Here is a 14,867-nt window from a genome sequence, read left to right on the forward strand (position 1 = left end):
AGCTCCAAGTCATCTATATAAATTGTAAATAATTGCGGTCCCAACACCGATCCCTGAGGCACACCACTAGTCACTGACTGCCAGCTAGAATAGCACTCATTTATCCCCACTCTTTGCTTCCTGTTAGTCAACCAATCCTCTATCCATGCTAATACTTTACCCTTAATGCCATGCATCCTTATCTGATGCAGTAGCCTCTTGTGTGGCACCTTGTCAAAGGCCTTTTGGAAGTCTAGGTACACCACATCCACTGGGTCCTCATTGTCCACCTCTCAGCTTCTCTGCCTTCCCTCATTCTTACTCTCTTTCCTCAAATCTTCTTAGCCCCACAGTTATACCCTCCCACTTCATAGCTAATTCCACTGCCCAGATCCTTCCATTCATCATGTCCCTCACTCTGAGCCCCGTCTGTCTCATTGCCCATGTCACTGCTCCATATTTTATAGCCTAACCTTTCTGTCAGCCTAGCGAGTGGATTTCAGCTGGAATCTGGACTGAGACAGCCAAAACTCATTGCATCTAGGAGAGAGGAAATCTGTACTGCTGCAAATCAGTTCAAGCCACTAAGAGGTGAAAGGGCATTGTCATGTTGACAAATGTGTTTTCAAATGAGCAGGGAACCACTACAGACATGTCATCCATTGCAGCATACAGGTACAAATCAGAAGCACAAGTGGGCACTTTTTGGCTGAACCCATTGCCCTATATAGACATCTATAATGGACCAAACATCTTCAGCTGCCTCATCAATGACCTTCCCTCCACCATCAGATCCGATGTGGGGCGGTTCATTGGATTATTGTCGTGTTCAGCACCATTCATGATTTTTCAGACACTGAAGCAGTCCTTATGCTCATGCAGATAATCTCCAGGCTTGGGTTGACAAGTGGCAAGTAACATTAACACCACACATGACAAATAATAACCACATCTAACCATCACCCCTTTACGTTCAATGGAATTACCATTTTTGAATTCACCCACTGCTGACATGATGGGGGCTATCTTTGACCAGAAAATGAATTGGACTAGTCATAAACACTGTGGCTAAAAAAGGAGACCAGAGACTAGGGATTCTGCAGCAGGTAAGTCAGCTCCTCCTCCTGTCTTCCTAAAGCCTGCCCATTTACAAGGAGTGTGATGGAATACTGACTGTTTAGCCAGATGAATGCAGCTCCAATAACACTGAAGAAACTCAACACCATCTGGGATAAAGCAGTTTGCTTGATTGAAAATATGATCATTCACCTGTAAGATCCCTTCCAAGGAAATTTATCACTGTTTCTGGGTAAAATCCAGGAATTCCCTCCCTAACAACACTGGATGCATCATGGACGGCACCTTTCCAAGAAAGCAGCTCACCTTTAAGCTATTAGGGATGGGCAATATGTGAAACCAAATTCCTTGAACAAAAAAAACCCTTCTGTTCCTCATTCTCAGAAAGGGCACTGGGAGTGAATACCCACTAGTTTGTTGGCAAATGATTTGGTTCTGCTTGGATGGACAGTCAGTTCAGGAATCATTGCCTTGAAACAATGTGTGCATTTTAAACTAGTTTTAAAGGTGGACAGAGTCATACAGCATGGAGCAGACACTTGTCAAACCAGTCCATGCCGACCATTACCCCAAACTAAACTGTCCCACCTGCCTGCTCTTGGCCCACATCCCTCCAAACCTTTCCTATTCATGTACTTTTCCAGATGTCTTTTAAATGTCGTAACTGTGCCTACATCCACCACTTCCTCATGAAGTTCATTCCACATACAAACCACCCTCTGTGTAAAGAAAAATTGTCCCTCATGTCCTCTTTAATTCTCTCTCCTCACCTTAAAAATGTGTCCCCCTAGTCTTGAAATCCCCCACCCAAGGGAAAAGACACGCAACCATTAACCCTATCAATTCCCCTCATGATTTTATAAACCGCTTAGTCAACCTCTGGCTATTTTTCAGGAATAACAGGTAGTTAAAATCGTTATACAAGATCAGCTGACCATTCAGCCCCTCAAGCTTGCTCTGCCATTCAATAAGAACATGGACTTTCTACCCCTCAACACCATTTTCCTGCCTTGCTGTACGTCTCTCAATTCCTTTCATGCCCAATATTCTAGCAAGCTCAGTTTTACACATTTGCAACACTTCAGCCCTCTCAGGCAGAGTATTTGAAAGATTATAGCCCACTGAGTAAAGCAATTTCTTCTCATGAGTCTGAAATAAATAATAAATGTCAATGCAATCTCACATGTGCAACATCTGCCCACTGTACTCCAGGCTAAGGCAGGTCAAAGAAAAACAACTCTCACCTTGTTAGAAACATATTTTAAATATTTTAATAAAGGAGAAACCAGTCATTTGTTATCATTTGCAAATTACAGCATGGACAATATTTATGGCCAAAGGTAATGCTACCAAATGTAGTGCATCACAGCTCAGTTTCTGATAGAACAACTTGATTAAGTGCAAATAAAAAAATAGCGGCCATCAACGTCCCATTGGCCCACTTTACAAACAGCATCGGACAAATTGTTCAGTCAAGGCCTCAATTCTTCAAATGCTTTTCCATATCGTATTGGAGAGAAACATTTCCAAATACGAGGACTTGTTTTCGACGAAATCCTATTCCAGATGCTCATAATTTGTATTGCTCTCTGCTCGTACGTGATACTGTGATAAGAATTACACTGATTGCCCTGTCCTTAATTAGTTTCTTTGTCTATGTACACAATATATAATAATCTATCTGTAGTAAGACACTGATAAAGCTCCCTGCTCTGCTCGCTGGGTTACATTTAGACTGTAAAGTTACATAAATTAGAAGTGATTTGAGGTTCAAACTCCGCTGAGGGATTTAGGTTCAATCTATTAATAAATAAAAGGAGTTTGTTTCCACCAGTCATGGGTGAACAGTGTGGGGATTCCTTATCCCAGAACTGGGAATGTCAGTGCATCAGCAGCTTCGACAGTCAACAGGCGAGTACCGAAATACTGGCAATGCCCGTGCGGCAGAAAGTACTTTTGCACCAGAAGTCCAGTTACACCACAGTTCCACTTGGCGAATTAGCCTGATTCTGTGCCGACAACAAACCCTAAAAATACAGAATATACACTAGTTATCACAATGCAACAGTTAACAAAGGGGCCACAACCGTGAAAATTACATCAAAGATGGACAGGCAGGGATAGCAGGAACGATTTTCAATGTGGAAATTTGGAGCACTTTTAAAATTCAGGAGAGAACTATGTAAATACTTTCAAGGGAGAAAACAACTAGAAATTGATAACAGGAAAAAGCAGGATTAATATGAAAGCTCTTTCAAACAGCCAGCACCAGCACAATGGGGCAAATGGCCTTCTGCACTGTATGATTCCACAATCACCAAACAATAATTATTCATCCAGCATCCATCAAATTTGGGACAAAGGGGAAGCGTTTAAAAGAAAATATAAATGGACGAGGAGCTGGTGTGGGAAAATAATGTTGAGGGGCACAATTCAGTTGAATGGCAGAGCAGGCTCAAAGGGCTGAATGGCCTGCTTCCTGAACCACCACCCATGGCACAGGGCTTGTTTATGGAGTATTCACCCACACCTAAAATGCGGGTTCAATGACACCAAGTGCCATGCCAAAGTTTTAATGACTAAAAAAGAAAGCTATACTGTTCCCTTCAGATACAGGTTCTAAATGGTCACGTAGAGAAGGAAATGTCAAAGTGGCTGTTCCCAACTAACAGTGAAGAAAAGTGATGAGTAAGAAATTAAGCAGTGATGAGACAGAGTTATTCAGGTTTCTCAGAACAGAGACAGAAGACAAATGGCAAGACAACTTGGGCTAAATAGGACATGCTTGATGGAGGGATGAGAAAAGATTGATGGGAAACTTGCGAAAGAGGTATGTGGCAGATAAGGTGTCAAAGGAGAGACTGTGGTGGAATATGGAAATGCATCACCACAGCAGCAAATTTCCATTGAATATACTAAACTGTACTAACCACGAATGACCCAGATTTAACCCCCTGTGCTGAGTTACTCATTTAACTCACTGGACAGAAAAATACTAGCTAGGGCTCCCAATAGTCAAGTCAAGTCCTGTTGGCAATGATCTACACAGAACTCAGTGAGAAGAGGGAGGAGTAAGTGTGAGCTGCAATACTCCAGTCACTCCCCTCCAATGCACAGTGGCAGCAGCATCTATAAGATGCAGTGTACTAGCTCAGCAAGGCTTCTCTGACAGCACCTGCTAACTGTGCAGGCTCCACAACTTAGGAGAACATTGGCAGCAGGTGCCTGGGAACACCACCACCTGCAAGATCCCCTCCAAGCCACCCACCATCCTGAAGTTGAAATATATCGCCGTTCCTTCACTGTCACTGGGTCAAAATCCTGGAATTCCCTCTCTATCAGCACTGTGGGTGTCCTTCCACCGTATGGACTGCAGTCATTCAAAAGGTAGCTCGCTACCACCTTCTCAAGGGGTAATTAGGGATGGGCAATAAACGCTTGGCCTTGCCAGCAACACCTCTACACCCTGAACAAATTTTTCAAAACTACCAGAGGCATGTTACCAGGAGTAGTGTGTTCAGGTTTGGATACATTAGGAAGGATATACTGGCCTCAGGAGGAATGTGGCATAACTTATCAGAATTATACCTCGATCTTCCAAAGATTAAATTAAAATGAGAGTTTACATCAGCTAATGTAACATTCCCAGGAGTTTGTAAGGTAAGAGATGATTTGAGCAAAGTTTGCAAGATATTAAGGGGAACTGATCAAGTAGATGGAGAGGTGTAATTTGCACTTGTTGGAGATTTAGGATGTGGAGGAATCACCTGAAATTTAAAGCCTGATTGTTCAGGAATTAAGAAACACTTCCACACAGAGGGTGGTAGAAACTTGGAACTCACTCCTGCAAATGACTATTGATGCAAGAAATAAATTTTAAATGAGATTGATAGATTTTCACTAACCAAAGCTTTTCAGGAATGTGGAAGAAAGCCAAGTAATCTACATGGAGTTAGATGCACATGTTACTGAATGGCAGAAAAGACTTGAGGGGCTGTTCCTGGCATCGGAAAATTAGGTCAAGAAAGGGGAGCGCTTTCAGGAAAGGATTGAAAATAAAAGTAGCAAAGAAAAAGATTCCCAAGCAAGTGTCCAGTAATGGAATGAGGATTCAGGGTACAATTAGATTTTATTTGACATGCAGCATAGCCGTGAGTACAAGATAATCTCATCTCCCTTCTCTCTCTTTCATTGTGTTAAACTTTTCTGGGGTAACATGGTGGCTCAATGGTTAGCACTGCTGCCTCACAGCACCAGGGACCCAGGTTCGATTCCAGCCTCAGACGACTGTCTGTGTGGAGTTTGCACATTCTCCCCGTGCCTGCGTGGGGTTCCTGCCCACAATCTAAAGATGTGTACGTTAGGTGGACTGGCCATGTTAAATTGCCCACAGCATCCAGGGCTTTGCAAGTTAGGTGGATTAGCCATGGGAAATACAGGGATAAAGTTGGGGGTGGGATGCTCTTTGGAGAGTCGATGTAGATTTGTTGGGCCAAATGGCCTGTTCCCACACTGTAAGGATTCTATTCTATTCCACAGTAAAATGCATACAAAATAAACCACTTGGCTCCTCGAGTTTGCTCTGTCATTCAATAAGATCATGGTTGATCTATTTGTGTGCCAGATTTCACATTACCATCTACCCTGATAAGCCTGGATTCCCCACGTGACAAGAATCACTATTGTCTTAAAAATATTCAGCGACCTGCCTTCTGTTCCCATGTATCTGCTGCTCTTGACCTTCTAGATGGAAGTGGTCAAGGGTTTCAAAAATGCTTTCTAAGGATCTTTGGTGAATTTCTGCAGTACATGTTGTAGATAGTACATACTGAATGTGTGCGGTGGAAAGAGCAGAGATTTGTGAATATGGTGCCAACCAGGCGGGCTGCTTTGTCAGGCAGCAGGTCACTAGCCTTCATGATTATGTGTTGTACCTGCACACTAAGCCTTTGTGGCTCATGCACTCAAACACCTTCGCACCTCAGAATTCCACAGCCATTCTCCAATTTATTCTACCTGCCAAAGTGCACAATTCCACATTTTCCCACTTTAAGCTAATTCTGCCAAATCCTTACATATTCTGTGTGCTTGCTAACCAAGATTGACTCCTGTTCAAATAATGCTTTGATATTAAAATTCTCATCCTTCCTTTCAAGTCATTGATGGCTTCAAAGTCTTCCTATCACTGTAATTTCCTGCTTATCTGTGGAAACCTAATGATGGTTTCTTAAGCAATCCCGATTTTGACTGTTCCAGCAATGGTAGACTTGCTGTCACTGCCTGGGCTCTAAACGCTCAAATTCCATTCCTAAATCTTTCTTTCTTCTGAGTGTGCTCTTTCACCAAGCCTTTTTTTTTAAACCATCTGGTCCCACATCTCTTTAAATGGTTCAGTATCAAACTGGGCTTCACTACACTCCTTTGAAGAGGCTTGAGGCATTTTGTTTATAAATACAAATTTCTGTTGTCAGTTCAGAATCCCAGGGAGAACAGGGATTCACTCATTATTTTCTGCTCTCTTTCGCTACTCATTTTAGATGCATCGCATTTTAGATGAACAGCAAACTACATTTACTTTTATAGCAACTTGAAAAGTAGTGAAAGGTCCCAAGAAACTTCACAGGAGCATTATTAGAGAAAATAAGGAGATAAGAGGACAGGTGATCAAAGGCTTGGTCACAAAGATGAGCTTTTTATGGTCACAGGAAGCAGAAATTTAAGGAGTCAATTCTAGAATTTAGGATATAGGCTGCCGAAGCAAAAAAAGAACCCCAGGAACATGCAAGGGACCAACATGAGTAGAATTGAGCAATCTGAGAGGGTAATAGGGCTGGAGAGGTTAAGGAAATATGGAGATTGTACAGGTCTACAAGAATGCTTCAAGAGGATTCTTGTGGTGCAGTGGCAGCCAGAAAGGCTACGTTCAAGTTCCACATGCCCTGGGAGTGTGTTACAACCTTCTCAAACAGGTTAATTAAAATAGCTGCATTGCTCTGAGAGCCTGTCTTCCCTGTTACCGTTGTCCAGGACACACAAAAATCTTGAGCTGTTCCCAAACGTGATGGTTCATTAACATATGACTACCAATTTTAACATTATTTCTCCAGCACCCTTAACATAGGAAAACACAATGGTGTTTCACAGGAGTGTTATCAGTCAAAGTTAGACACCAGCCTTCGTAAGGATATTTTTGGATAGGTCAGTCAGAAGGGTGGATTTTAAAAGCAGCTTTAAAACATTTGAGGTGAAAAGAGGTGGAGAGTATTAAGTAGGGAATTCCAGAGTTTAGGTCCCATGCAGCTGAGGCACAGCCATCAATCATTAAAATCCAAGGGTGCACCAACAGCCAGAATTGGAGGAGCACAGAGATCTCAGGAAGGTGTGAAGGCTGCAGGAGGTTACCGGTGTAACAACCCTGATCAGTCTCCATGCCTCCCATACTCACCACTTTACCTGGCCGTGCCCATGTGCAAATGAAGCCTTCTTGGCAAGCAGTGACTATGCAGTCCTCCAAGAATATCAACACCGTTAGTCTCTCGTGTGCGATCTTTTTACAGACCAAAGGCTCCAGCAAGGGCACCTCGTCCATGCGGGGACACAAGGTGGTCCCCAAAGTCTTGGCAGTGTCGAGTTTGTTTCGGGTGACCAGGTTGAGCTTATCGTTGCTCTTGCTGATGACGTGGCTGATGCTGTGGTTCCGCTTGTGGTCCTTCTCTGCACTCTTGTCTTTGCGGTCATGCAGCGTCAGCGTGGCAAACTTGCTGATGCTGAAGGGAACGCCCCCATCTGTCGAGTGGGCCTTGCTATTAGCATTCGTGACAGCCGGGTGCGGAAGACTGTTTGACCGGGAGAGTGAGTGCGGGATAGAGTTGGCCATGTTGGCTTCCAGTGCGAGTCCACCAGTGCGGCTTCCGCAGCTCACGGAGCTGGGAACAGTTGTGTTCACCATGTTCGTGTGCGTCCGAGCTCGCGAGAGGGGCTGATGGGGGAACAAAATGTCTTCCGTCAGGTCCCACAGACAAAACTGAGTGTCCTGCCCCACCGAGCCAAACCGGTAAGTCACATTGGTGGCCCGGCCATCTGTAGAGTTGTGCTTGGAGAGTCTGGATAAAGTGCTGCTGGTCCGATTGCGGCCTAGCGGGGCGTGCTCCTGGAAGTCCTCGTCGCTACCGCTGAACTCGGGCTGCTCCCCGTCATCAACGCTGCTTGTGTAAGGGTCGAAGGCCACCACGCTGACCCAGGATTTGTGGCCGTGACCCCGAGCAATGACGCGGCAGTCCCAAAAGGACCAGACTGTCACCAGGTCGTCCTCCCCGCCGGTCACAATGTACCGGCCGTCTGGGCTCCAGCACACGCACAGCAGCCCCCCAAAGTAGCTCTTCATCGCGCCATACAGCTCCATTGAGTCAAAGTGGAAGACCCGCAGACTGCCATCTTGACTGGCACATGCCACGTGCTTGCCGTCGGGGGCAAAAGCGAACTCATGGAGAGCGCCCTCCCCAACTGACCATTTCAGTAGCGGGTTCCGGCTCGACTTGCTTTTGCAGGTATAGACTGCAAAGCCAGGCCCCTGCTTCAGTGGCTGGTAGTGAGGCGCGGTTGTGCCGCACGGGTGCTCTACGTTGTAAAGGTAGAGGTTGCCGCTGGTGTGGGCGACAAGGAAGAGGCTCTCGGACTCTGGCATCCACTTCAAACAGGTCACCTTGGTCTTGTCGATGAACCTCTGCACAGCAAAGAGGAAGAAACCACCTTTAAACCTCAGAACAGGAAAAAGCAGGAAAACAAAATCTGGGAGGATTTGTGATTCCAACCCGTTTCTGACAAGAGATTTCTTTTTAAAAAAAATTGTTCATAGGATATAGCTGACTTTGGACAGGGCAGTATTTACTGCCCACCCTTAATAAGCCAGACTGCGCCAGGTTAGCAGATTTCCTTCCCTAAAAGACCAGATCAGTGCTTTTTTTTTAAAACAACGATTGATGATAGTCTCACAGTCACCATTAATGCCATTAACTTTCAATTGCAGATTTTATTAACCCAATTTTAATTTCATCAGTTGCCAGGGTGGGATTTGAACCTGTGACACCACAGCATTAACTCCGGAGCCTATGGATTGTTAGTCTAGTGACATAACCACAATTGTACCGTTGGTGACTGCTGGGAATGAAGTCTCAAAAGTGGGTTACCCAAAATATGCCTGGGTAAATAACACAGCAGACTCAAGGTAAATTTTAAAACACTGAACTCAAGAAGTATGTTCAGCATTGCTGAAAAAAAGACACACTTTGCCAAAGCAATTTCTCTTACATTCATCAGGACAGTTCACAAGAATGCCAACATTTATACTGCATGAGAGTGCTGACTGGCTGGAAAGTGGACTCCAAAACCGATTCTGCAATTACACAACATTTGCTGGATATTCTGGAGTGTGTGAAGAATTACATTGGCAACCAATTGAGGATGGTCAGTTGGACTTGCAAGGGGATGCAGTTGCATACATTAGAAGCTACATATATTAACACAGAGGGCTTTATTCTGTCCAGGCACACACTGGGCTTGTTGCAACTCAGCAAAATAGGGGTGAGCAATTGGCTGGTTATTTTCTCAGGGCAATATCGTAACCAATCAGGACTAACACATTTGGTTTAAAATCCATCTCTATCAAACAACAGTCTCCTCAGGCAGCATAAATGTTGGTCTTCCCCTTCAGTAGTATTCTTAAAGTTTCGCCAAAACAGTGAAACTCAAGCTCATTACTACCAAACGAGAAAGGATATCGGGCCGATCACACAGTCCGTCCCTCCAAAATCCAAACCACAGCAAAGTTTGGTTGGGATACAGAAAGGGCTGTATTTAAATCTAACCCAAACGATTCTATGAGATCCCAGATGCCATTCATCCTGCTTCTTCAACAGGAAAAAAAATTGTCTTTTTAAATGAGGCAAAAGGAACCCCAGCACTACATGCCAGGACAGTTGTGAGGAAAAGGACTGGATGTGACCGGGGAATGGGATGAATAGTTATTATATTAAAAGAAATTTCCAACACTAGCAGAATGGAATGAATGGGAAGGAAGATCTCACTAAACCGTCCTCTCAGTCTGCAGAGAAGCAAGAGCACTGGGCATCTCTCAGTAACTTCCTTTCTCCCCATTCACCCCATGGAAAGAATGGCAGGAAATACTCAATAGCTTAAACCACAGCTCAAAGACAAATAAAACTAAAGGCAGAGTCTGGGGTAGACTCAGGTACACTAACGACCAACAACAACTTGCACTGACAAGGCACATTTAATGCAGTAAAATGTCTGAAGGTATTTTTGATCAAATTTGACATTGAGCGACATAAGGGGATGTACAAGAGAGACGGCCAAAAGTTTGTTCAAAGAAAAACCGAAAGAACCGCGGATGCTGGGAATCAGAAACATAAACAGAAATTGCTGTAAAAGCTCAGCAGGGCTGGCAGCATCAGTGAAGAGAAATCAGAGTTAACGTTTCAGGTCCAGTAACCCTCCCTCAGAACTGAGGCAGTTCTGAGGAAGGGTCACTGGACCCGAAACGTTAACTCTGATTTCCCTTCACAATTGCTGCCAGACCCGCTGAGCTTTTCCAGAAATTCCTGTTTTTGTAGCTTGTTCAAAACAGGTATGTTTTCTGGGGTGAAACCCTTCAAAATTAATGTGGAATCTCTAGTTTAAGACAGTATAAGTTCAGGGCTACAACAAAAATATACAGGTGCTATTGTAATGAACAATATCAACTGGTAAATTTATACCTGGAGTAGGGATCTGAGATGCAATGGAACAGTAGTAACTGCCCGACTAAAATATCACAGGTATTACCTGTGATCTCCCCCTCTGTATAAAGTGTGTTAGGGTGATGGCACTTGTGTGTAGAAACATTGTTCAGTTATTTTAAAAGAAATGCTTCTGTTGCTAACTTAGGCCTGTTGTCTTGTACCAATTTAAATACCATGGTCTAGTTGTGTGTTTAATGGAGAATGTTGATAATTTCTTCTATCTCTGCATTTGTGAACATCCAAATACACCATTGTTCAGCTTAAACGCAGTAGGTATCGGTACAAGATGACGGTGTCGTGTAATAAGTGCTCCAATATTCTGTAGGACCCAAAGTGCATCAAAAAGGTGCTTAACAGAAGCTGTTCAGGATTAAACGTGTGGGGAGGATTAGGCACAAGGAGTCTGGAAGTTGGTGGAGCACCAGGGGCCTTCATTTCTCTTCCCTGGCTCCGACAGTAAGGACATGGGGAAGTGGACTCAGGGGCATTCTCATTCACTGCACAAAGACAGGACAACAGAAACCTCTGCCCATTGGACCATTGTTACTGTTTGAATTACAGTCAATACTCAAAAGTGCAAATGCATACTTGGGCAATCACACTACCTCTTCATTGAACAACTTGCTGGTTTCTTTCTTGATCGGATCCAGGTACTGGACTTGTCCTGCAGAGAAGCCAACTACAAGCGAGACACTGTCGGGCGTGGCAGTGAACTGGTTAAAATCATGACAGGTGGGTTGTGTCCCTTTGTAGATACGTTTGTCAATGGGTTTACTCAGATCTGCTGCCTAAGGAGAACATAAAAGGATCAGTTTTAGTCAGTATGACTGGGGGTGTCAGTACTGTACTACAAGCAACTCCTACCAAAGGAACGGCCCAAATTCTAACAGGTTGACAAAGCTGTGACTGTAACAAGGAGCCAAGCGTTTATTGAGGGTATAATGGAATTGTTTTAATATTTATAAACGCAACATCTTTTTTGTCTTCAAAATACCAGGCATAACATGTTAGGAACACAAGTAGGCCATTCAGCCCACTGATCTTGATCCATCATTCAACTTAATGATGTTTGTTTCTCTTTCTTAACTTGCATCTATCTAGTTTTGTTTCCATAACTCCTTTTATAAAAATATGTATTAACTCACAGGATGCGAGTATCACTTTAGTACCCATGGCCTTGAGAAGCTGGTTATGAACCTCGTAAAACAAAAACATATCAATCTCATTTTTTAAATTTTCAATTAACCTCCTCGACAATGTCCCCAGCAAACAATCCAAAGACAGGGACAGCAAAGGGTTAGATACAGAGTAAAGTTTCCTCTACACTGCCCCAATTTAATACTCCCAGACAGGGACAGCACAGGGTTAGATACAGAGTAAATCTCCTCGAGCTTGTTTGAGGGCGGAGAAAGGTCCAGATTTCTATCACCGTCTGCTCTGAGTGATGCAGAGGCTCTGCTCAGTAAGGCCATACGGAGGCTTCAGCCAAATATGAATACATCACTACAACCACAAGAGATAATAAACATGAGGAGTAAGGCGAAGTGGCCATTTTAGCCAGCTTTGCTACTCATTTAAATCATAACTGCTCTTCCCAGGGGGGAGGCAACATGAGTTAGATACAGAGTAAAACTTCCTCTGCACTTTTAATCTGAAAGTAAAGCTCCTGCTACACTGTCCCCATCAAATAGTCCCAGGGCAGGGACAGCATGGGGTTAAATACAACGTAAAGCTCTCTCTACTCTTGGTAAACTGAAAGTAAAGCTCCCTGGACACTGTCCCCATCAAGCACTCCCAGGTCATAGTCAGCACAGGGTTGGATACAGAGTAAATCCCTCTCTCTCCTGCTGCCCCAGAATCTCTCTTTGTAATTTAACCCTTAGAGTCCAGGTGTCTTTCTGAACAATCCACAGTACACTTCCTACAAGGCCAATACACAATTCCTAGGGCTGGGTGCCTAGAACTGCTCACTGTAGACAGGGTGTGATCTAATCTGGATTTATATAACAAAAGCTTGAACTGATCCCCTGGTATATTAATCTTCTAGGTATAAAGAAAAGCTTTCTATTAGCCTTTTGGATTATTAGTGCCATCTGTACATTTTATTAAAATGACATGAACAAAGAGCCCCAAATCTCTTTATGCCTCCACTTTTTATGGCATTTAGGAAAGCTGTTGTGATGACGACTTTGGTTGCCTCGCAAAAAGCTTGACTACACTCCTAGTACCATTAGGATAAAACTGCCTCTCCCATAATCTTCAGTGATTGCAGCAGAGATAGAAGGGGAAAGGTTTAAGAAACATACAGGAAACAAAAAAGGTTCTTTCTAGACAGACTGATAAAACCAGTGATCAGAATGTTTGTAGCCAGCAGTAAAACGAGAGGCTGTCACTGAGTCCAGGACTGTTTGCCAAGATGAACAGTGAGAACCAATAACATTATACAACATGAAACATAGGGCAGTGCAGAAACGCAGAACTGAGCAGCCTTGCTATCCTAGGAGTGTTTGATGAGATGAGTGTAGAGGGGAGCTTTACTCCGTGTTTAATTCCATTGCTATCTGTAATCTGAGAGTTTTGATAGGGACAGCGTGGAAGTAACTTTACTCTGTATTTAATCCCCAAGTTTTACCTGTCTTTGCAGTGTTTGATGGGACAGTGTAGACTTTAGTGCAAATTGATTTGTAAATGCAGAGCTTGGTCCCCTTGACAACTAGATGAGGAATTCCAAAATCAGACACAAAGATGTTTTACTAACATTGTGTTTTTCGAAATTCTCTACCTTAGTCCTGTCCTACACTGGACTGTCTATTGCACACACACCCTTGACCATTGAATAACAGTTCTTCCATCCCTGCCACAAAGACCACACCAATTCCTAACTCCCTCACTTCACCTGAAGGGGCAACACTCCAAAAGCTTGTGACTTCAAATTAACCTGTTGGACTATAACCTGGTGTCCTGTGACTTCTGACTTTGTCCACCCCAGTCCAACACCAACGCCTCTACATCAATCCCAACCTCCCACCATCCATACCCCCTTGGCCTCCGTGACTTAACAACTTCAGATCTTGTTACGGGAACCTAACTCCCAACCACCCACCGATCAAACATTTCAGCTCCACTCTTCACCCAACCCTGATCTAAACCCCAGGGTTGACACCAACCCTTGGAGTTCTGTCACTCCATGACCCCAGGCTTGTACTACCATCTGCCCAACCACCGTCCCACACAAAGTTGACACAGTGCCCACAACCCACTATGACCCTCAACCCTTGACCTCCTCCGTCTGACCTCTGCTAGGGACCTGATGACCCCACCCTATGTGAGTCCTATGGGGGTGGGGTCTCAGAGAGACCGGCCTCCCCCACCCATCCCCCAGTATTAGGGGTCACTGGGGGATCCCCGGGGTCCGCGGCCTCACCTTCCTGGGGCCCCGGTAGAGGTAGAGGTAGAGTTCGCGGCCCACATTGAAGCAGATGCGGTCCCCGCTGCCGCTCTGGTCCCGCACGTTCACCATGGAGACCCGCACCGGGTTGGTGCCCTGGGTGGCGCTGAGAGGCACCCGGTTCGGGCGGCTGTACTCGGACAGGCTCAGCAGCTTGTAGGCTCCTTCCCGGGTCCGGAACTGCGACTTGATCTCGTTCAGCTCCTTCCCTCCGCCCTCCGCCGCCATCTTCAGTCGGAACGGCGCCGACACTGCCCCCTCCAGGCCTCCGCCGACACTGCCCCCGGCCCGGCCTCCGCCGACACTGCATCCACCTCCCCCCGCCGGAATCTGCCGACACTGTCCCCTCCAGGCCTCCGCCGACACTGCCCCCGGCCCGGCCTCCGCCGACACTGCATCCACCTCCCCCCGCCGGAATCTGCCGACACTGTCCCCTCCAGGCCTCCGCCGACACTGCCCCCGGCCCGGCCTCCGCCGACACTGCATCCACCTCCCCCCGCCGGAATCTGCCGACACTGTCCCCTCCAGGCCTCCGCCGACACTGCCCCCGGCCCGGCCTCCGCCGA

General features: G+C 45.2%; 1 protein-coding gene across 6 annotated transcripts; it reads right to left on the reverse strand.

Annotated features, from left to right (window-relative positions):
- Positions 1-2,296: 2,296 nt before the first annotated feature.
- Positions 2,297-14,552, reverse strand: LOC109926231 (WD repeat-containing protein 20-like). Of its 6 annotated transcripts, none has more exons than XM_020526106.2 (4): positions 14,278-14,552; positions 11,459-11,641; positions 7,510-8,779; positions 2,297-3,083 (listed from the first exon to the last, which is right to left on the reverse strand). In XM_020526106.2, exons 1-4 carry the CDS (start codon positions 14,527-14,529, stop codon positions 3,055-3,057), a joined length of 1,734 nt encoding a protein of 577 aa, XP_020381695.2. In that variant the 5' UTR covers positions 14,530-14,552; the 3' UTR covers positions 2,297-3,054. The 6 variants fall into 6 exon arrangements, with proteins under 6 accessions (XP_020381695.2, XP_020381694.2, XP_048474353.1 ...); XM_020526105.2 differs by having other exon boundaries at positions 2,305-3,083; positions 7,502-8,779; XM_048618396.1 differs by lacking the exon at positions 11,459-11,641 and having other exon boundaries at positions 2,341-3,083; positions 7,502-8,779.
- Positions 14,553-14,867: the final 315 nt, after the last annotated feature.

This window comes from Rhincodon typus, chromosome 39, assembly GCF_021869965.1.
Source record: "Rhincodon typus isolate 14 chromosome 39, sRhiTyp1.1, whole genome shotgun sequence".
NCBI lineage: Eukaryota > Metazoa > Chordata > Chondrichthyes > Orectolobiformes > Rhincodontidae > Rhincodon > Rhincodon typus.